The 23,065-nt window shown below is 44.0% G+C and overlaps 1 protein-coding gene across 4 annotated transcripts in view; it reads right to left on the bottom strand.

Annotated features, from left to right (window-relative positions):
- The window catches only part of thada (THADA armadillo repeat containing), a 124,181-nt gene that overhangs the window by 96,773 nt on the left and 4,343 nt on the right, over nucleotides 1-23,065 (bottom strand). For all 4 annotated transcript variants that reach the window (XR_015719927.1, XM_087850381.1, XM_087850380.1 and 1 more), the window contains exons 10-22: nucleotides 22,100-22,323; nucleotides 21,261-21,976; nucleotides 20,931-21,085; nucleotides 20,701-20,856; nucleotides 20,460-20,567; nucleotides 20,256-20,379; nucleotides 18,884-19,029; nucleotides 18,527-18,755; nucleotides 18,310-18,445; nucleotides 18,080-18,216; nucleotides 17,766-17,897; nucleotides 17,307-17,467; nucleotides 2,369-2,478 (exon numbers count right to left, since the gene is read on the bottom strand). Coding sequence is in view for 3 of the 4 variants with exons in the window: in XM_087850381.1 (XP_087706507.1) it covers nucleotides 2,369-2,478; nucleotides 17,307-17,467; nucleotides 17,766-17,897; nucleotides 18,080-18,216; nucleotides 18,310-18,445; nucleotides 18,527-18,755; nucleotides 18,884-19,029; nucleotides 20,256-20,379; nucleotides 20,460-20,567; nucleotides 20,701-20,856; nucleotides 20,931-21,085; nucleotides 21,261-21,976; nucleotides 22,100-22,323 (2,534 nt within the window). In the remaining variant the exon portion in view is untranslated. The remainder of the gene's footprint in view (nucleotides 1-2,368; nucleotides 2,479-17,306; nucleotides 17,468-17,765; nucleotides 17,898-18,079; nucleotides 18,217-18,309; nucleotides 18,446-18,526; nucleotides 18,756-18,883; nucleotides 19,030-20,255; nucleotides 20,380-20,459; nucleotides 20,568-20,700; nucleotides 20,857-20,930; nucleotides 21,086-21,260; nucleotides 21,977-22,099; nucleotides 22,324-23,065) is intronic.

Below are 23,065 nucleotides of genomic sequence, written 5' to 3'. Positions count from 1 at the left end.
CTCCCCTCAACATGTGTGGGACCATCTTTACAGAGAATGGGCCAAATGGCAGCCAACGTCCAAAGAAAAGCTTTGGATGTCCTTCAAAAAGCCTGCAGAACTACTCCTGAAGACCTCTTAAAGAAATGACAATAATGTTTGCCTAAGAGAGTTCAGGTGTGCTGAAAAGTAAAGTTGGTCATGCCAAATATTGACTTTCAAGCTTGTTATAACTGTATAAATGGTGTTTTTGCCTTATATACTGTATTTCCATGCATCTATATGGCCCTTCAATAAAGAGCTGCAAATATTATTATAAGAGATGGTCTCAAGACTGTCTGCGGACCTTGGAAAGAAAGCTACTGAAAGACATGACTGTTAAGACATGACATTCAACATGAACTGACATTAACTATATTTGTTTTACCGCAAAATTACGCTGTTATTAGTAGAACAACATTAAGTTTCTCCACTTCTGTTACAAACACAGCTTTTTATGGGACTCATTTATTTGTGCCTTTTGCACGAACGGTGGTGTTGATTAAGAGGTAAATGAGTTCATCTGACAGCACTGCTGGGGGCATGTCTCAGGACAAAAATGGAAACCACAGCTATAAACAACTGCAGATAGAAATTCACTTGTATAACCAAAGAATTTAGTCAAAAAGAAACAGAAAGGAGAAAGTGAAGATAAACGGAAAGAGTGAATGAAAGAGAAAACTGAGAAGAATGGAGAGAGAGACAAAGAGACGGAGTGAAAGAGTGCAAACACAGTGGAACACACCAAAGCCAGATCCCGAGGCAGAGCATCAAAAGGCTGCGGTTAAGCACCCCGCAATCAACACCCCATAACCCAGCACACGGCCTGCATACCATCCACACATTGCTCTTTCCCTCATGGAAACACACACTCGCATCCACACAAGCCAGGGGCAGGACGCACACACTCCCCGGTACTCCTACACACGACCGCTAAAATGTTACACAACGCACAGAGAGCCTGGTTTCTACACAAGAACAAAACAAGTGAGTTTTGTTTTAACTGCTCGGCACTGGGTGGTTCAAAGTCAACACTGCTGTGACGGTTTTGTGGTTGGTGACCCGCCGCAGGGCTAAAGACGTTTTCCACAACCCACCATTGAGGAAAACTGGGAGGTACATGAAAGTGAGAAATTCTTTCATGTCGTTTAGAATTAAAACAAATATTTTCTTCCTCCTCGGGAGAATAATAGAGAGATTATTTCTATGAATAGCACAGGTGATGAGGACTTTGGCGTCATATGTCACTCCAGCCAAGTTTAACGCTGGCAGCACACTGGCACTGAGGCCAAACCAGGCTATCGCTCTTCACTGAGCAATTTAAGCGCAGGAAAACTGTCATTTTCTTTTCTCATACTGCAAAGAAGTGTTTTGCAAAATGTTGGTTTTCAAAAAAAGAAGTTTGAAAATATTAGCTTATGAGCTATGAGTTTCACTTTTCTGTTTTTGTCTGAGATTGATTCATCTTTCAGTCTATAAGTTGTAGTTACCATTTCAAGAATTTGCAAGCGGAAGCTGAGATGTTTTTGTTTGATGTAGGACTTCAGGACCTCCTTTATCATATTTTCTGTTTCATAAGGGACCGAATCTTTTCCTGCAGTTTTGTTACATGCAAAACGTTTTGCTGAAATGGGCAAAAACTTCCCTGATGTTGACTGGATTGCAGCGTACTTTGCTCAAAAACCTATCCATGTCCCTGGTGCCTCTACACTTCTACAAATTACCCACACCGTGTGCACAAATGGGGACATGCAGTTTAGTAGGGTTAGGTTAACTGATGATTCTAAACTGGCTACAGATGTGACAGAGTGGCGACCTGTCCAGGGTCATGTCCCACCTCTCACCCTACACCAGCTGGGATAGGCTTGATTAGGTAACCCAAAGAAAATGCACGGATGGACGGGCACTCATACACCCCAAAACATCACAGATGTCTCTCCAAGATTTTCATGCTGTCCATGATTTAATGTGTTTGACCATTAAAGGGTATTTAACAGTCTGACTCCACTTTAAAGGAGCTGCATGTTTCTTTTAATGAGATCGTCAGAGGCTTGCATGTTCGCCCTGTGCCAGCGTGGGTTTTCTCTGTCACCAGCAGTTCAGTTCTTTCACACCCATGACTTTCTGCTGGCCATCCAGAGGGCAGCAGATTAGAAATAAATCCAATTATCCAGCCTTGATTTATTTAGAGTGGATTATATCTGAAGAACATTACTCAGTGGGCTTGCCTACTGCTAATTACAAGGCACAGGGACACTCACTGTTGTGATGGAAGCTAATGCCCATGGCCGTCCAACAGTATCACCTTTCAGTCCCTTTATGCTGAATGTGAACACAGACACATACGCACCTGCACAACATGTCTGTGAGCCGTACAAAGCCCACATAAGCCAGTTCGAAGGCGCCACGATGACGGGACTGCAGGAGCTGCTGACGGAAGTACAGGCCTACCCCCTCCACCTGCAACAGAGAGAGAGAGAAAGAAAGGAGATCAGCAGCTGAACTGTAAGAGGTGAACTGTGTGGCTGTGTGTGTTCACATAACTTTCCTCCTGCTGCACTCTCCAACTGAAGTCAATTATGCCAGTTTCAAAGGGTCAAAATGACATAAGTCATGCTATATGCACCCAGTGATGCAACCTTAACAAGGCCAGGCCACGAGCTAGTGCAGCAGATCCTGTTTTCTCAACTGGAGGCCTGCAGGGCCAAGATTTGCCTTCATGTTCAACAATCATACAGTAGCAGCACTAGCTTTTAATCACAGGTCTATATGGAAAAGACCTGGAAGCAGGGTTGTTACACTTTGGTTCACAAAACAACTGTTGTGTCAATGTGGGATGTTGTGACATTATCCAGAATATTCCGACTTGTAGATGTGCTGCTTTCATCTTTGGCTACATGTCTGTCTATGGAAGGCTTTAACAATATACAGCACCAACAGAAGAAATGCAAAGTAACCATGGATTTCACAGGAGCCGGTTCTATTCATTATAACACTTGCAATTTGAGCGCTTTTGTATTCATTTTAGTACTTGAAAGGAAAAATGTACTTGTAGGATATTTTGATGTACTTGTAAAAATATGTAACGTCACGTTCAAGTCCGCTTCAAATGCATTCATATTACTCAAAACTGGATGAACAGTTTGGAGATTTGACATCTGAGAGGGGAATTAACTGATGAGTCGGATGTCAAAGTGTAACTTAAAAAGTTGTTGCATATCTGAAAGAAACAGAAAACACATTTATTGAAAAGAAAAAGCTGTTGGTCAACTTATTGCAAACAGATTCACCACATGGCTCGCTGTAGTTGGAGGTTCCCACAGTGACGGTGTCATGTTAGTTCTAGTGTGCTACGTTTTATCTTTCATTGAAACAATGAAGCATTTAGATCTGAGTGAATCCACCACAGTGGACTTTGTCTTTGTCAGCGCATGAATCACCCTTTAAAGTCGAGCAATTATGTTTAAATACATCCAATAAACACAATACAATTTCAAAACAATTACCCACCCACCACACTCCACCCTTGAAAATGACACAATTCCACTCGTGGCTCATTGAATGGTGGTAAAATGAACCATTTGGATAACCAGCTTGGTCATTTAGACAATTACTCAGAGCCTCGCAGCTTCCAGCTGAAGGAAAAAAGCAGCATGGTGTACAAAAGATGGTTCTTCGCTACATTACCTAATCCCACTTTAGACTTTCCTCTGCTTGGCAAAGCTGCAACACTGGCTGCACTCTTGTTTTAGAGACACCACTTAGTTTTCAGCCAGGGAGCACTCTGCTCGTCAAGCGTGAGAGCGGCATGTCAGTAGCGTGACAAGTGTGTTCAAATAAGGATGCTGAGACATCCACATAATGGCCACTGTCAGTAAAACCATCCAGTTAGTAATAGTGTTAGCAGCATTATTCTAACTATACACACACACACAAGTCAGTGCTGTTCCTGCAGCAGTGTGTAAACTGGCGAGTGTGTTGCAGGTGAGGCGGCAGGGCGAGGCGGACGCAGAGCTCCACGGCCCTGTCATTAAGGCTGTGGTATCACCGCCACCACAGAGGCAGCCAGGCCCCGACTTAGTCAGGGGTGGCATGGAGGGCACAGGGAGGGGTGGCGAGGACCAAAAGCACATAAAAAAAAAAAAGAAAGAAAGAAAATACCCCGTGTAAAAAGAGAAAAAAAAAAAAATCCCAACAGCCCCTTAGGGGATGTAGGGTTAGACACAACATCTAAACTAACACAGACTCAGACCCACACATGAACCAGAAATATGCCAGTCACTGTAAACTTCAGCCACAAGCCCTGATGTCACTGAAGGAAGAGAAAATGATGCATGAAGCTGGTCTGTAAGAGGAAAAACAGCAGGAGACTGCGATGAAACAAAAATGCTGCACGTGAATTAAAACTATGTGCAACATGAAAATCATACAAAGATAATAAATGCAGCAAAGATGAAAGGCTTAGACAGCCAGTTTCTGACCACATGACTGGTCAATAAACTCAACTGACCCTGCAGACCTAAAGTGGACTAACTTGGACACCAAAGTATGGACTGTGTAAACCACAGCCTACCAAGCCCAATGACTTATCACACTGGTGGCCAGAGTGGACTCCCAGGACAGGCCTGACCTCACCGGGGTAAAAATGGCAGCGACAGTCACTGTTAAGATGGTCCCTTGCTGCCGGGGCCCAGACCGCTGCGGTGCTGAGCTGGGCCGAGCCGGGCCGCGGCTTCGCCTATTTAAAGCTTCCCTTTCGAAGGTTCCCGTCTGTGTAACTGTTTAAAAAGGGCCGAGCAAGCTTCCTGCGCGGGGCAGGAGGGGGCAAAGGGGGGGTGCACTTTATTTAGATGTCAACTTCCTGTTTGCAGCCTAGCCCGTTTCCCAGAAAAAACTTCCATGTGCGGAGAGAGAAGTTTCCCAAGTCTAATTACATGTATGGCTCGGCCGTGACAGTGACCCAAATAGCTAACTTCTCCCCCGATGGCCCCGGGTTAGACGGCACTCTCACCATGTTTGTTGTTGCTGCTGCCACTGCTCAGTTTCAGTGAATTATTTTTTGTTTTTGTCTTTACTACATGTCTCAGTAATTCCTCATACCAATCTCCCTCTGGACTCTCTGCTGCTTAAAGGAAGGACTGAAGAGCACGAGCTAATCATTCCTGCAAGACCTCACACATTTAATATAGCACACTATATACTGCACACAATTCTTTATATTAATAACTCTCTACTGCACATCACAATTATTATTATTTTTAAATCTCTTATACTTTTCTTCTTTTGAATCTTGTATTTTTCTTTCCATTGCATTTGACACTTTACCAATAACAACGTTCCTTTCACAGGTATTGATACATTTCTATAAAATCTATTATGCTCATTTCCAACTCCATGTTCTTAGACTTTATCTGCGACAACTCTTAATAATAATAATAATAATAATAATAATAATAATAATAATAATAATAATAATAACAATGGATTGCATTTATATAGCGCTTTTCTAGGCACCCAAAGCTCTTCTTCCTTTTAGCCTGCTTTATTTTGATTGGCTGTCACTTACAATCAGATGGTCTAAACAACAGGTGGGTGGCGCTTTTGCATTCACAACCACAGCTGCGTGCTTGGGATGACCATATTAATGATATCCTGTTTCCCTGACCTACAGATCCATAGTTAAAACAAGTCTGAAAGGGAGTGTGCGAGCAGTCTGCAGCTTCTGGCTCACATAAATACTGCCTTTAAGGACGTGTGCAGTAAGAAGGTACAGCAGCAGAAGACCACACTGGGTGGTCTTCTGCTGCTGTAGTTCATCTACATTTAGAGGTGACGTGAAGCTCTTTTGTACACCTTGGTTATAAACCCAATGGGTGATAACTGACTTGCAAAAACAACATGCAAACCATGCTCTCATGCTTTTCAGGGAGAAAGTTCTTCCCATGTGGCAAAGCAGCTAGGAGACTGATGCAGTGATCGGTTTCTTTCTTATTTTATTGTGAAACATACATTTTCTACCATTTTGTTTGAAAAAGCTGTCGATGTGAAATCAGCAATGCTCCATAGGCTGGAATGTTTGCAGTGATTAATTTTATATGACTGCTTTCTGCTCAGCACTAGTTTTGCTTGTATTGACAGAAAATCCATCTGCACAACAATCAAATGTTGTTTTAATAAAAGAGTTTAAGTTCGCAGCATAATCATTGTGACTTCTACAGTACATATCTGACAAGATTAGGAAAAGCAAAAAGTTGACAATCAGTGGTTTTATTCCTTGGTACAGTATTTAGTCAGCCACCAATTGTGCAAAGATATGAGAGGCCTGTAAGTTTTATCATAGCTATACCTCAACTATTACAGACAAAATGAGAAAAAACAAAATCCAGAAAAATCACATTGTCTGATTTTTAAAGAATTTAATTGCAAATTATGGTGGAAAATAAGTATTTGGTCACCTACAAACAAGCAAGATTTCTGGCTCTCGCAGACCTGTAACTTCTTCTGTAAGATGCTCCTCTGTCCTCCACTACCTGTATAAAAGACACCTGTCCACAACCTCAAACAGTCACACTCCACTACGGCCAAGACCAAAGAGCTGTCAAAGGACACCAGAAACAAAATTGTAGACCTGCACCAGGCTGGGAAGACTGAATCTGCAATAGTTAAGCAGCGAAGTGTGAAGAAATCAACTGTGGAAGCAATTAGAAGACATAAGACCACTGATAATCTCCCTCAATGTGGGGCTCCACGCAAGATCTCACCCCGTGGGGTCAAAATGATCACAAGAACGATGAGCAAAATTCTCAGAACCACACAGGGGGACCTACTGAATGACCTGCAGAGAGCTGGGACCAAAGTAACTAAGGCTACCACCAGTAACACACTACGCCGCCAGGCCAGATGTGTCCCATGCTTAAGCCAGTACATTTCCAGGCCTGTCTGAAGTTTGCTAGAGAGGATCTGGATGATCCAGAAGAGGATTGGGAGAATGCCAGATGGTCAGATGAAACCAAAACAGAAAATTGGGGTAAAAACTCTACTTGTTGTGTTTGGAGGCGAAATAATGCTGAGTTGCATCCAAAGAACACAATACCTACTGTGAAGCATGGGGGTGGTTTGCGGCTGGGACCAAGACGACTGATCTGTGTAGAGGAAAGAATGAATGGAGCCATGTATCGTGAGATTTTGAATGAAAACCTCTTTCCATCAGCAAGGGCATTGAAGATGAAACGTGGCTGGATCTTTCAGCATGACAATGATCCCAAACACACCGCCCGGGTAATGAAGGAGTGGCTTCATAAGAAGCATTTCAAGGTCCTGGAGTGGCCTAGCCAGTCTCCAGATCTCAACCCCATAGGATAAATCTTTGGAGGGAGTTGAAATTCTTTGGGCTGGGCAACACAAACATCACTGTTCTAGAGGAGATCTGCATGGAGGAATGGGCCAAAATACCAGCAACAGTGTGTGAAGACCTCTGTCATTGCCAACAAAGGGTATATAACAAAGTATTGAGATGAACTTTTGTTATTGACCAAATGCTTATTTTCCACAATAATTTGCAAAATAATTCTTTAAAAACCAGACAATATGATTTCTCTGGATTTTTTTCTTCTCATTTTGTCTCTCATAGTTGAGGTATAGCTATGATGAAAATTACAGGCCTCTCATCTTTTTAAGCAGGAGAACTTGCACAACTGGTGGCTGACTAAATACTGTTTTGCCCCACTGTAAGCAAGCTTGTGGGATCTCTTCTTTGTTAAAGTGTAGTCCATATTCATTCTTTAGGAAGCCCTAAAATGAAACTCAGGACCCCACACCACCTTTGACAGGTAAAGGTGGTTTTAAAGCGTATATTTTTATTCCATTGTGGGAAACTCTGTGGAGGAACTCTTTTATTTTTAGAACTTAGATTTTCAAATAAAGCATTGCAAAGTAAATATTATGTACAAGAGAGCAAATATATGGAGATGTCAGACAATGCATTCAGTGTGTGTGTGAGACTGCACGTGCATGCCTCTCTGCCTGTCGAAGGATGTGGGTGTGTTTCCCTCTCAGACGCAGAGCAGGCCAAACACATGGTCTGCCTCCTCTTTGTAACCAGTGCTCTGAGCTCCCAGCTATGCCAAATATGCTGTCAAACTCCAGCTGACCAGCTACTTCGGTGGTCTGTGTCAAACACACACACACACCTCTTATTGCAGATTTAATTTTGAATGGATAAGGATGACATTCAAGTCTACACTCAATTTTTTTTAACATAAAAAAAAAAAAAAAAAAAAATCTGGACTCTTTCATTTACACAAGCATTCAAACCCTTAGATGTTGCTGTTGTAGTCAGGCATGTCCTGTTTGCTTTCATAACGTGACTGGGGGCCACATGTGACAAGCTCAATTGATTACACGTAGTTTAGAAAAGGGTGAATTGTGTGTATACAAACTCACCAGTTCACACTGTATATTAGGACAAAATAGGATAAAAATAGCCATAAATCAGGGTAAATGTACCAAACTACTAGCGTTTCAGCTAAAGTTGCCTCCCTAACCAAAGCGGTGAATGGTGAATTGGCGATTTTTCAAAAATCAGCTGTAGTGGTTTTTGACTTGGCCTGTTTCTCCTTTTTTGGTCTGATAGTAAATAACATGTTCTTCTATTTCAGCTGTATAAGGCTGATTGGCAAACAGCTTCTAAATTACATTCACCTTTTGGTATTTTGAAATATATCTTAACACTCAAAATATTAAATAATTTGAAATCTGAGATGGGAAAAAATGTAAAGACTTTCTGAAGTGACTGTACAGAGCAACAGGACAGCTTCCTAATTTCTTTACTTCTTGCAAACAAAAAACAGAAAAAAAAAATGTTTGTCATCTTGAACGAGAAAGTTGGAAAGGTCTCAACCTAAACCTTAAACATAAAAATAAATTGGAAAGGAATTAAAAGAATTTACAGCATCACTGACAGCTGCTCTTGTTGCCATGGTTTCACCCACAACAACAGTGCAGAGCTGCTAGCCAGGCCAACAAGGATGTCACACAGGATGCTGGTGAGGACCACAGGAGGTGTCGAGCTCACACACGTTTTTGGAAGGAGTTGTGTTTCGGTCACACAAACACTACACACATGCATGTCATCACTGCGGTAGGGCAGCAAGACTTTGTACGCAGAGACTTCAGCAGATCCAACTTCCCAAACCCTTTCACAATCATCCTACTGTCTGTCAATGTGAACAGATTCACTATCGATGTGTACACACACACACACACACACACACACACACACACACACACACACACACACACACACACACACACACACACACACACACACACACACACGCACAGTGTGAAACTGATGACAACTGAATGAAGATAAAAGAGCTCAAGTTCAGATTTTCCTTGTCTGCCTGCGTTTGTTAAATAACTGCTTAAATAAGCCATACAGAATGACATCATCACCTGTTATCTCATCAGATAATGTGACATCTGTGGCTGTGACATCAGCACCCAGTCAATTTTAGTGATGACATTTTTTGTATCTATTCTTTACAAGAAATAGGATCGAAAAACTTGCAATGTGCCACATTCAAATCTGCAAATGGATTTTACTTCATGGCACATGATTTGGCAAAAACTGTATCCAAATACTTCATTTACAAGATTTTATATATAAACTCACCATCTTTTCTTCATGTTTATGCCCATTTCTGACCTGACCATCTACCACCATTATACAAATCCCATCTTACACAGAGGATTTAATTTACAGATGAAATTTTGAACGACAACAGCACAAAAAACATTTTCCAAATGTCAGATTTTTCCTTGGGATGACTTGGATCTTCATCTACACCAGTGGTCCCCAACCCCCGGGCCACGGACCGGTACCAGTCCGTGAGTCATTTGGTACCGGGCCGCGAGAGTTGAGACTCGGGTGTGAAATGTATGGTTTTCAGGGTTTTTAGCGTTATTTTTTAATCTTTTTTTTTTCATTAACTCTGTTTTCCTGGGTCTTTTCACGTGTGTTATGAATAAATCTTCTTTTTTTCGGTACCGGTACTAGTTTTATTTTGTTGTATTTATCCGCGACACCTTAAAGGCCGGTCCGTGAAAATATTGTCGGGCACAAACCGGTCCGTGGTGCAAAAATGGTTGGGGACCGCTGATCTACACGCTTCTCACATCGCCTAGATTTAAAATCAATGTTACAACAATAAAAAGAAAAACATTGCAGAATCTCACAGAGTTGCGAAAGCATCATGAAGCATATGAATCAGAAAAAAAGTACAAATAGAACCAAAGTGTGAAATCCACAAGCTGCTTCAGAACACACAGTATGTGCCACAGATTGTACGTAATTGTTGGCCAACACTGCTCAAGATGCTGCAGGTTAACCTGCAGTCCAAAACAAAGAAAAACCACCCATTCAGCACATAATAGCCTCTGATCCTTCCTGCTTTCTCTCTCAGTGTAAATACACTGTCAACAAGCAAACACACACTCATTACCCCCTACAAAGACAAACACAGCCTATGTCTGGTACCGTTGTTATTATGGACGCTCACATGCTGAAACACTCAGACAACTATTCCTGTGTGTTTGTTTGTCTGTGTGTGTGTGTGTGTGTGTGTTGTTGTTTGCAGTGCTCTGTCTTTTCCTGCTGGTGGTGGAAGTGATTTGGAAAGAATGCAGTGGAAAGGGAGAGGCGTCGTGGCCGTTAAACCAGCAGGATTGGGCCTCAAATGAAAGCGCAGTGCTAACGAGGGCGGATGCTAATTGAAGGGCCTCCTGCTGTGGGACACACACACACACACACACACACACACACACACACACACACACACACACAGCATTCCTTTCTACAGAATTCACAATATACACACATAAACTGTATAACTGTACACTGTTTTCCTTTCTTTCTCTTTTTTGCAAAGAACTCGTACTGGGATAGCAGAGTGTAAACAGTTCCCTTTCAGTTGATTCACTCGGTACAACACATAAGTATGGGATATCACGCCCTCGCGTGTCCTGGCTGAAGAAACCTTTATTCACGCCTTTAAAGCAGATGATGTGTGATGACACGCGGACGGCCCCGCCTGCACATATAGCCGCTGTCATCACAGTCATCCCTCAGTTCTTACGCTCTTCACCTCGCTGAGAACACCTCTGCTGAGTTGGGCTAGCTAGCTGCTGCTAGTTAGCTCCGTTGTCTGCCGACTTGAACTTAGCTTAACTGCCCCTGTTGGTGTTAGCCTCCACCGCGCAGTTGGTGTGTAGGCTGCCCGCGGAGCGCTAATTTCAAGTTTTTCCTGTGCAGCATTTCGCTTTGCGTTTTGGAATGGACTCCAAACCAAAGCGAGCAAAGCAGAAATCTTCTGTTTGCCCCTGTGCTCGGGGATGCGGTTTCTCTTGCTCGGGGATGCGGTTTCTCTTTGCACGACAGCGACCAGCACGATGCCTGCCCTGTCTGTCTGGGGATTGTCCACGCTAGGAGAGCGTTGACAGAGCCCGAAGCCTGTGCGTTTTTCCTCCAGCTCCGGCGCTCAACCCTGGAAAGACAGGTGACGTTTGTGGAAAAAGTGCTGGGACGCTCGGCTGTCGCACGGCATGACCCTCTCCTTTCAGATTCTGGAGCCCCGGCTTCATCCCGGCCCTCCTAGCTGTGGTTTCAAGTGGAGAAGGGATCCAGCAGCAGGGAGACTTTTACCCCTCTGTTGCCGCCCAAGAGGTGCCGCTTAAGTTTTGTTCAGGTTGTCAGCCCCAGGAGGCGCTGCACTTTCCTGACACCCTGTCTCCCAAGCACAAAACCCCTGCCTCAGGTAACTCCCTGTTTAGGTGTGTTAAATGTTCAGGTGACCACATTGAGTGTTCCCGTTATTTTTCATTGTTGTGCTCCAGAAAAGGTCACTCCAACAAAATGTATGAATGTACATGTTTCCATGTTACAATCAAAAGAGTGTTGTTTATTCTCAAACAATCACAAATGCTCAGCCTGCAGGCAGGTCAGGCAGGTGATGCAGACAACGCCCGCCGACGGTCCTGCAGGTCAGCCGGCTGGCTGCTTGCGCCCTCTGTACGTGGGTGCTGTGAACCGTTACAGGTTCCATGGCCCACTTCAGTAGTGGGCGCCGGTCTCTTGCCAGTCGGCAGAGGAAGGGTTGCCATGCGTCGGCATGCGTTGCCATGGGTTACCGGTCCGTTGCCATGCGTCGGCATGCGTTGCCATGGGTTACCGGTCCTTTGCCATAGGTTACCGTCCGTTGCCATGGGTTACCGTCCGTTGCCATGGGTTACCGTCCGTTGTAATGCGTTGACATGCATTGCCATGGGTTACCGGTCCGTTGCCATGGGTTACCGGTCCGTTGCCATGCGTTGCCAGTCTGTTGTATGGACTCAAAATGTAGTCATAAATATTTTGTACTTGTAAATCAGGATTTGTATGTGTAAAAAAGATTTGTGTGTGCGTAAAAAAGATTTGTGTGTGTAAAAAAGATTTGTGTGTGTAAAAAAGATTTGTATGTGTAAAAAGAATTTGTGTGTGCGTAAAAAAAATTTGTATGTGTAAAAAAGATTTGCATGTGTGTAAAAAAGATTTGCGTGTGTGTAAAAAAGATTTGCGTGTGTGTAAAAAAGATTTGCGTGTGTGTAAAAAAGATTTGCGTGTGTGTAAAAAAGATTTGTGTGTGGACTTAGCCCAAAAAAACCCCTGCAAGTTACAAGTACGAATTTTGACCCTATTTTTCTTCCTTTCATCTGATTGGTCAATGTCATGACAATCACAAATGTAACAATCCAATCAGAGAACAGATGGGTGTGGCTGTTGGAGGGGCGTTTTTTTGAACTGCAGGTCCTTGAAGGGTAATACAGTTTGAAGCTGGAGGATCTCTATATAAATATCCGATAGCAGCTAGGTCACCTAACTTTCAGCAGCTGTTGAAAGGATAAAGTTGTGGTATGTCAGTGGTTAGAAATACCATTATTACTTTAGGATTAGTTTAACACAAAGTCAGGGCTGACCCGGGACCATTGCTGTGAGTCACAGTGTGCAGCATAAAAGTCCTTTCACATCGGACGCAGGATGTGCTGCTAATGCTAACTGCTAATTAAAAGCAAAGGATCCAGAATTTGTTGCGCTGGCTGCTGGGCTCTGTGGGTTTTTGCAGCAGCTCTACCTGTACTAGATGCACCTGCTCCTTGTTGTTTCTATCTCTGACTTTATGTCCTCTACCAGAGTTTCTGTTTTTTTTGCTAGTTCTTCAAATGTTCAATAAAAACATGCATGCTAATTCATAACAAAGAAAGCTTTGTAATGAAGACTGTCATTTCCACTGCCACTTACTGCCCCCTGTTCTTCTCCATAATCGACCATGATGCACCCTTGGGCTTGGACACGTAGTGCACCAATGGCCAGACGTGCTCCTGTATGCATTTCCCCCAGTGGAAATATATCTCCAGTTCTAGAGAGAGTGCGTCGGCATTCCCTTTCTCTGATTCTAGTGGCCCCTTGGTGGCCCACAAGGTCGTGGTATGCAGAGATAATCAGCAGCGAGTCCTTGGCAGCTTCCTCTCCGCAGGGATCTCCTCTCTCAGGCAGGAGGAGAAGTGTTTCATCCGCGCCCAGATCTGTGGCGCCTTCATGCTTACCTGCTGAGAGGTTAAACTTGATTGCTAAGGGTTTGCCACCTAGTGTGATAGCGACAATTCAGAGCGCTAGGGCCTCATCTACTAGAGGCTTGTACGCTTACAAATGGCGAGCCTTCGAGCAATGGTGACAGGACCGCCACACTCTCCCATTTCAGTGCTCTATTGTGGATGTTTTGATATTCCTACAGGAGCTGCAGGATAAGGGCCTTTCATTTTCGACAATTAAGGTTTATTTAGTAGCTATATCTGCTTGTCATATTGGCTTTGACGGGGTGACACTTGGTGAACATCCCCTTGCCATACGTTTTCTGAAAGGACTTCGGCGGCTGAGGCCCGTGCTTAAGTCCAGTGTCCCTGCTTGGGACTTGTATTTGGTGCTTGAGGCCATTTGTAGCCCCCCGTTTGAACCCATTGAGTCTGTGGATATGATATTTCTTTCATATAAGACTGCATTACTTCTCGCCTTCATGCGCTGTCTGTGCATCCCTCCTGCATACAGTTCTCTCCTGATGGCCACAAGGTCGTATTGCGTCCAAATGCTGCCTATTTTCCCAAGATCATGCCTGCATCTTATAGCTCAATGGAGTTTGAGTTGCTGAGCTTTTGCTCCCCTCCCTTTGCATCTGAGGAGCAGAGGAGGATGCATTCTCTTTCTCCAGTGCGTGTGCTACACACCTACATTGAGCGCACTCAGAATGTGCGTTTATGTGACCAGCTGTTTGTCTGCTTTGTTAATCCAAATAGAGGTAGAGCTCTGTCCAAACAGAGGCTGTCCCACTGGATTATAGAAGCTATCTCACTGATGAGAGCTCATTCCACCAGGGGGATGGCAACCTCATGGGCTCTTTTTAAAGGGGTGCCTGTAGCTGATATTTGTGTGGCAACTAGTTGGGCATCACCGCACACTTTTGTGCGGTTTTATTGGTTGGAGGTTACATCCTGTCCTTTCTGCTGGGTCTACCACTCACTAAGGATGTGGTGGTCCGATTCCGGTTCTGTGGCTGCTCTGTGGGGCGTGTATATATGTCCCATACTTATGTGTTGTACCGAGTGAATTGACTGAAAGGGAACGAATAGTTATGTCTATAACTTCTGTTCCCTGAAGGAGAGGAGCGAGGTACAACACAAGGTGGCCCCACTGAGCAGTTTGGCTCGGTGAAGAGCGGCTATCGAACTGAGGGATTACTGTGATGACAGCGGCTATATGTGCAGGCGGGGCCGTGCGCGTGTCATCACACGTCATCTGCCTTAAAGGCGTGAATAAAAAGGTTTCTTCAGCCAGGACACACGAGGGCGTGATATCCCATACTTATGTGTTGTACCGCATTCCTCTCCTTCAGGGAACAGAAGTTATAGACATAACTATTCGCTTTCTAGATCCCGCATGAGACCCCAGTGGAGTCCACATTCGGGTCAGGCGTTTGTCTTTGTAGATTGTATGAAATCAGTAATAAGAGAGGGCTGCCCTATCCTTGGCAGCACGCTATAGTAACAAAGCTTAGCTGTTACAGCTTGGTTAGGGTCGTTAGTCATCCTATACTTTCAAAATATAGCATAAGCAATAGGGACAAGACAGAGCTGAGACGTGACAGCAGTGTTTGAGGACGATGTGACACACATCCACAGACCCTGACATAAAACTAATACACTGGAGGGAGCAGAGCTTATGCTATTTTAAATGTCATTTCTTCTACAGGTTAACTACAACAGATAGATTAAGAGGTTTATGCGATTCATACTGACATGTAGGGATGCACTGAGTAATATCAATGCTCGTCTTTCACTACATTCACAGTCTGGATAATTCTGAAAGATCACTGTGACAATAAAAACTGAAGGTTTTGGCAACATAACTGCCTTGTTTGCATGTAGGTGCTACCCAGCGTTGCAGACCACATCTACATGCTGTAGTCGTGCAGCAGTTTTTTCCCCCCTTTCACTTTGGGCCGTTTAACATTTATTCAATTATTCATAAAATCAGCCCCTGACTGTCACCAATAAGTTCTTGTTCTTTGGAACATCCCTACTGATTTGAGTCAGCACCTGCCTAAAATGCCTAAAATCCAACATCAAACATGATTTATATTTATGAAACAAAATAATTATAAAACATATGACCCATAATGTTAATTTTTAAGGTAAAAGCTGTGCTTAAAATCTGTGTGAATGAAATATTTTAGTTTTTCACTGGCAATAAATAATATGAAAAGACTGAAGCTCACATGGTTTGTCTTGTTTTCCCAGACATGACTTAAGCCTCGTCTTTTTTAGCCGAATTTTTCTTCAAGTCCAGGACTACAATTAATCCATGTCTGGGAAACTGGGTGATAGTGTTTGTCTGACTCTTAATAATTTCCCACTTCCACAGCTTGTTTCTGTTATTACACCCAGGTGCATTGGTTCTAATTGGTAACGATGCAACAGTCTGACTCAATGTTTCACGTAGTTTGGAACAACAATGGAGCATTATGTTAATACGAACGAGTGGGATATGTGGGGCTTTGAATACAAACAGGTCACTGTGGTACTCAGACTTAGTTTTTTTTTTTTAAAGGGACAGTCTGATTATTAGAAAAGTATACCAGACTATTACCAGCTTATCTTTTACACACGCTCAGAATAACTCCTAAAAATCCACTGCTAGTAATGACACCTCCAGTTTGCACTGTGTGGCTCACAGCTCATGCTTGCCTGCTAGCACAATGAGATAACAGTGCCCTGTACAAATATGTTACACTACTGAGTGCACTCTTCTATATCATTTACTGTCTATAACAAAAGTTAGCAAGCTAGCTGTAAATTAGCTAACATTGCACAAAACACGTGATGTGATAAAATATTACGAATGATGAAATTTGATCCTGAAAACCCAATCACTCCTCCGTGGACGCTCACCTGATGTCAGTCAACTTCCAGTTTTGCCAGACAGGCTTCATCTGATGAAACTGGAGGACTAATGCTAGCTAACGTTAGCTCGCCTGCTAGTACAAACATATTGCTCGATACTCGATGTAGAAGCTAGCTGTCTAACCTTAGCTTATTTGCTCACCTGTGCTGGCAAAATACTGAATCTGAACCACAGCATGTTTGCTTGGTTGTCCTCATTTCAAGTCTGTTTTTGAATACATGGTCTGAGTTCAAATCAGTGACTAACTTATTCTAAGTTACTGTTAGCTAGTGTTCCTCATTTCCACCGATAGGAACAGACAGACTGATATTAAGGGAACTCACTCAGGAAACATGACATGCTTTTAATTTATGCAAAAAATTCCACCTGCATCACACAGAAATCACTCCACAGATTGCAACTGAGAGTCAGGAAGGTCTATTATTACTAACAATGTCTGAATGATTTGTAATGTAACTTAAAAACATCTAACATTTGAAAACTGTCACATTTAACTAGCTTAATTATTAATTATAGCTTTGAATGAACAATTACTTGATGTTTTACATCACTGACCCTGGCCCATAACCTGCTAATCAAACTTCTATAAAAAAGTTAACAGTCAGAACAATTTTATTTTCATATTTTCAACAACAGTAATATACCTAACGTGCTGAACTACCCTCTGTTGTGTATGAGATAAATGCAGTAGTAGGATGCGAGGGGTGTATGCATTGGTGTGTTTAGTCTGGGGTCTCACCTGTTGCTCTGTGATGAGCCCGGTGTGCGTGCACACGTTGTCATTGGTGTAGTGCAGAGGCAGGCTCTGACACAGCTGTCCGAGCAGCATGGCCACTTCCTTCATTGTCCGCCAGCAGCACACCAGCACCATCTGAGCCGTCACCCTATAGCCCTCACCACCTACAGCCAGCACATGCACGCAAGGTTTGGTTGTCTTATTAAGTAATGTGGCAAACTAAACCTCTGTATGCAGTAGAAACAGGAAGTCTCATACTGTGCTCAAATTCAATATTTCTGTTTGATCGTGTTACACATTAACACTATTCAGTTTCCATTATGACCCTGAAGTTGCACTTGTTGCACTTGCAGGGTCCAGACTGTGCATCATGTAAAGTTACCACATGAAACACTTCCCTCACCAGGAGATCACAGGTACTGCACTTAAAGAGCCAAGATACCAGGGAAATGTTTACATTACCTGTGTCAAGTGATGGGGTCTGTGTGTGATCGTCCCCCTGCTGTGTCTCCAGCTCTCTGGCGCTGGTGAAGAAGTCGTTGGTGTCCCTGGGCTGAATCTCCTGCAGGATCTTCTGCAACCCTGCTGAGGTCTCTGTCCAAAACACAAACAAGGCAAGTTGGAGTTTTTTCATCTAATTTCAGTGTCATTTTTTTGTTATGTATGTAACAGTTTCTCTATTTGTGTTCCAGGGTTCTTGTAATTTCAGCAACTGTTTTCCTGATGAATTCTACAGTGTAGACTTGTAGTTATACTGCACATAGAAAGAAGAAGACCTGAGTCATTATCCATGGGGATGAGTCCTTCTGGAGAGGAGCTCTGGACTACAGGGGAGACCACGTCAGACATCCTGTAGCACACAGCAATCAGCTCTGACACCAGAAATCTCCACTGCTCAGTCTGACTCAAACTCCTAAACACACACGCACATATACACATGTAATTATCCCATGATAAGAGATCGTGGCTAATTTGAATATTGTGTAGATGCAATTCTTGTCCTTACTCTGTGTTTAGATGCTGCAGGACAGCAGTGATGCAGTGAGCTCTGCCATAGAGAGGAAAGGAAGCAGCTGCCTGCAACAGAGACGCCTCTGCCCTCGACACCTCAGACTGCAGGCAGCGCAGCAAGAACTGAACCACTGAGGACAGAAAGCAGCACAGTTCAACATACGCTATATGCACACGAAATTCTGAGGCTGGTCTGCAAATGCGGATCTCACCTGCCAGAGTGTTGAGCTCCAAAATGAGCATTTCAGAAGCCTGGGCTGGTATGGAGAGAGGCTGGTAATCGAGGCCTTGCTGCTGGGCGCAGTGCAGCAAAGACTGGCTCAGGTGTGGCTGGGGGAGCAGCAGGTTGAGGAGGTGGGCAGCTGTAACGCTGTCAAAAGGTTTGGTGCTTGTACTAAGGTCCAAAGCAGCCTGAAGAATGGAGCGCATCCTCTCGGGCACCTGGAAACAAAGAGACCAGAGATCAATGTCTGCACTAAACAAAAACAAGATTTACAAAAATCTAAGAAAAAAAAGAGGTTTTTTGTTTTTGAAGTAACAGAAACTTTTATTTAGACGCGTGTCAGAACCTCAAGTCCAACAGCTGATGGTGGGAGCTGCTGTATTAACGACGAGGCGAGCTGTTTGACTTCCAGGAAATTGCTGGCGACACAGAAGAGGACGTTCTGACCATATGTAGAGGTCACAACTTCGCCGAGGGCGAAAACATCAGGCTCTGAGAAAACACAGGAGGGGACAGTCAGTGACAACAGGCAGAGTTTGCAGCTGACGCAGCTGGAGCACCAGGCTGGCATCAAAATAAAGAGGCTGGCCAGCACCAGACAAGCTGCTGGTTCAGGCACATGCATACATGCATAGTGCCAAGAATCACTGTTACTGCGTCCTTGAACACAGCTCTGGACTCCAAACTGTTTCAGCATATCAGAGCCCATCACCACCATCTTTCCGTTTTACCACCTGAAACAGTTTATTAAAAGTTGAGTCTCAGATGGCAGTTTAGCCATAAGGAACTTTAAGGGGCCTCATTCTGGTTTTCATTCCTTTCTCTCATATTTACACTGTTAGAATGATGAAGGCTCATGTTAAACATAGCCCAGGTTTTAATGCTGCATTTCAATGTCGCATTAACTCAGCCAGTTAATGCGAGACAAATCCAGCTGCTCATTAAAGCTTTCTGGTTTGATCAGAAAAGCAAACATTGGTCCATACACCTGAAAGCCCAGAAAACTCATTGTGAATTCTGTCTCGAGTCTTCGGATGTATCCGTGTATTTCCGCAGGGCCGATGCTGCGCTGAGCGGAAAGCTCCTGAAGCTTTTGAAGTGTCGGAATTTGGAAATTTCAACATCGCTTGAAGAAAAAAAAAAAAACCTGCCAGCTAACAACATCTCTCTCACCGGCAGGCTAAGTGATTTTTAGCCAATTGTTAGCTAAGATACCATCATTAAGAAGCGGCACAACTAATGTGTCTATGCGAGCTAATTTGCGATGTGCACCGCTGGCCATGCCATTTATTTTTTAATGCACCTTTCAGATTAATTCACTGCGTGTCGTGCCATCAATTAACCCTTCGGGTGCCAGGTGTGGCACGAGTGCCCAGGGTTGCCAACCCCTGTCCTATACGGTCCTCTCAGCTCTAAGCACATCACTAACTTTCTTTCTGTCTACAAAGGCGGCTCAGTTAGAGGGAGAGGAGTTAAAACAGCTGGTTTCAGATGAACAGAGAAGCTGTACCAAGGCCCAGTTAGAATAATATGGATTATTTTGAACTCTGAATCATGCAAAGCTACACTATTTGGGATCTTGAAATAAGGCCTCAAATCCTGATTAACATGCATGTAATCCTTGGAGTCTAATACAGCATATTTACACATCAGTGAAGTTTTAGTTCAATGCAGTGAGCAATTTAGTCAAAACGGTGACTAGCGAGCAGCTGATGTACCAGTGCTGAAGCTAAAGAGCTGACCCAGCAGACCCAGCAGATGCAGAGACATAAGGCATTTAGAAAAAGAGGCTCCAGGGAGCAAAACTTCCAGCAGCCTTTCACACAGCCAGCACAGGAACGCCTGCAACAAGACAAATAAATTCATCAGACAAAAATATCAACACTATTGGAAGAAAAAAAAACCCTGAGTGTGTGGCTTACCTTGTACTGACGTAGAGTGTGTTGGTCTGTGTCTCCCTCCTCCTGGTCTCTCTTCTGGCTCAGTCTCTTCTGCAGCAGCTGAGTGCTGTCCTTCACCCTGCAGAGCAGCTGTGTAGCAGAACATTCAAAGTTTCATTAAGTGCCGATTTCGATGTTTTCCTCCACGTAAATCCACAGCCTGCTCTGCTCAGCAAAAACATTTCCAAACATTAAAGACAGCCTCAGGTGTAAGGCTGCTAACCTTCTTTAGCAGACTGACTGTTTGCTGTCTGATGCCTGGTGACTGGCTGTTGAGGTTGGGCAGGAGGAAGTGGCGGATCAGGTCCATTTCCTGTGAGGTCAGAACCTCTGTGCTGCGGTGGCTCTCACACACCAAGCCCAAAGCATCCATTCTCACCTGAACAGTGAGAGATGAATGCATAAGAACACTTGCAACACTTGCATCTGCTTTGAGGACACAGACAGACTTACCTGATCATGTTTGTGTATCAGAGCTTGTTGGAGCAGCGACAGCGGCACTAGTCCTCCCCACAGACCACCCTCTGTGGACGGTATGACTCCCTGGGCCCTGGCTGCCCGTAGACACGTCATCAGAGCGCCTAGAGCTCCTCTGCTGCCAGCAGAACCTAATAAGAACAGCAAAATAGCAGAATAACATTATGCCTTATTATTTGGGACTGCAATAGAATATACTCTTTGACTGCATTCATAACAGTCAACACTGAGAGACATTAATATGCATTTGAGAAATAAGGGTTGAGTGAAAACAGTTGCAGATGTAAAGGACATGTAAGTCTTTACCTGTGGGTGCCATGTCCTGCAGGGCCTGCACCATGTGTGCCAGACTGGAGGGGCTACAGCGTAGCAGCTTGGGCAGGAAGTAGTCCAGGATGTATGTTGTTTGGTCCAGCCTGGATCGGCACAACACATGCAGCAGAGGAGTTACCCACGTCTGGTGCCAGCGCTCCATCCAAGCCTCCGCCTCTCCCGCTGCTGCACCAGCCTCACTCGCCAGCTGGGCCTTGTGGCTGACAAACAGCCTTTCCAGTAGGTCGCTGGCATACGGAGCTAAGGTCTGGTCACCCATCAAACCCAAGAGACATGAAGGCAATTGGGGCTGGATGTTAAGCAGATACCCTGCCCCATAGAGCTCCACCAGGCAGCCTAAGGAGCCAAACTTCCCCCTCATATGCCACTCAAGCCCTAGTAGGTTATGAGTCAGGTGGGTGATGTACGGATCCTCGGTGGGGTCAGAGACAGACGGGCTGGTGTGCTGATGGATGAGGAGGTGGTTGCGGAACAAGGACCGGGTTTGGTGGCGGACACCATCCAGCGGATGCTCCCAGTGGGAGTAGATGTGCTCCAGCAGGTGTCGCTGTAGGTCAGAGCCTCCACTCAGGGACTGCTGGAGGCTGGGAGGACACAACTGTGTCTGCCCCTGCAGGCAATCCAGGGCAGCCCCACTCCACAGAGTCAGGACCCGAGCCACCACCATGGCTGTACTCGACTCCTTTATACTATTGAAAGGAAAAAAAACAAAAGCAAAACTTAAAATAAAAGTTGTAAACTGCATCCCAGCACATTTCATCAGAATCTGGAAAAATATTCAGAATAGAAATTGGGTATCAGAGCAGAGCTACCTAACATCTAGATCCAGCAGTGTGTTTGGGACCAGCAGCAGCAGCTGTTCCCACTGTGGTCCTGGTAGGGCAGCCTTCCAGCTCAGCATAGCAAGGGCACCGTGACACAGATACAGAGAGACACCCGGTGGGCGTCCACTGCTGCACAGACCCTCACACCTCTGCTTGAGCCACTGAGGAGCCGAATCCAAATCCTGCACAGAGCTGCGCAGCAAACTGCACACCTACACACAGCATAAAAGATCCCCTTTATAGCCAGAGTCTATGATTTCATTATTTAATGCAGTTCACAAACATAAATAGACATTTTATTTTACTATAATTGCAATCTAAGTAAGTAAAGTTTATTTATTAAGCGCTTTACATAGACAGGCAGTCACAAAGCGCTGTACACAAAGATTAAAATAAACAGAACGTTAAGTAACAAAACAGACAATATACACAATATAAAAAGTTCAATGTAAATAAAATTATCTTTTAAAAAAAACTAAAAAGCATTGATCAACAGAAAGCTTGTTTAAACAGTAAAGTTTTTAACCGCTTTTTAAAGGATTCCACAGAGTCAACCAAACGGAGCTGTGGTGGTAAACTGTTCCACAGCCTTGGTGCCACAGACTGAAAGGCTCTGTCCTCTCTCATCTTCAAACTCTGTGAGCGGAGACAGCGAGCAGCAGTGTTTTTTGTAAGAAGCTTGGATAAATAATCTGGGGCCTGGCCGTTTAGTGCTCTGTATGTTAAAACAAGAGTTTTAAAACGAATTCTAAAATCAACTGGGTAAAGAATATAAAACAGAAGTAATGGGAGCACGCTTGCTAGAACGAGACAGTAGTCTGACTAATGCACTTTGCATAGATTGGAGGTGAGAAAGGGATGATTTGTCCAAGCTGGTAAACAGGACATTACAAGAATCTAAACGCAATGACACAAATGAATGAACAATTTTTCCTTAAATGAAAGAAACAGGAA

Source organism: Neolamprologus brichardi, chromosome 13 (assembly GCF_056152115.1).
Source record: "Neolamprologus brichardi isolate AB-2024 chromosome 13, ASM5615211v1, whole genome shotgun sequence".
NCBI lineage: Eukaryota > Metazoa > Chordata > Actinopteri > Cichliformes > Cichlidae > Neolamprologus > Neolamprologus brichardi.
This window is presented reverse-complemented; position numbering and strand designations above follow the sequence as displayed.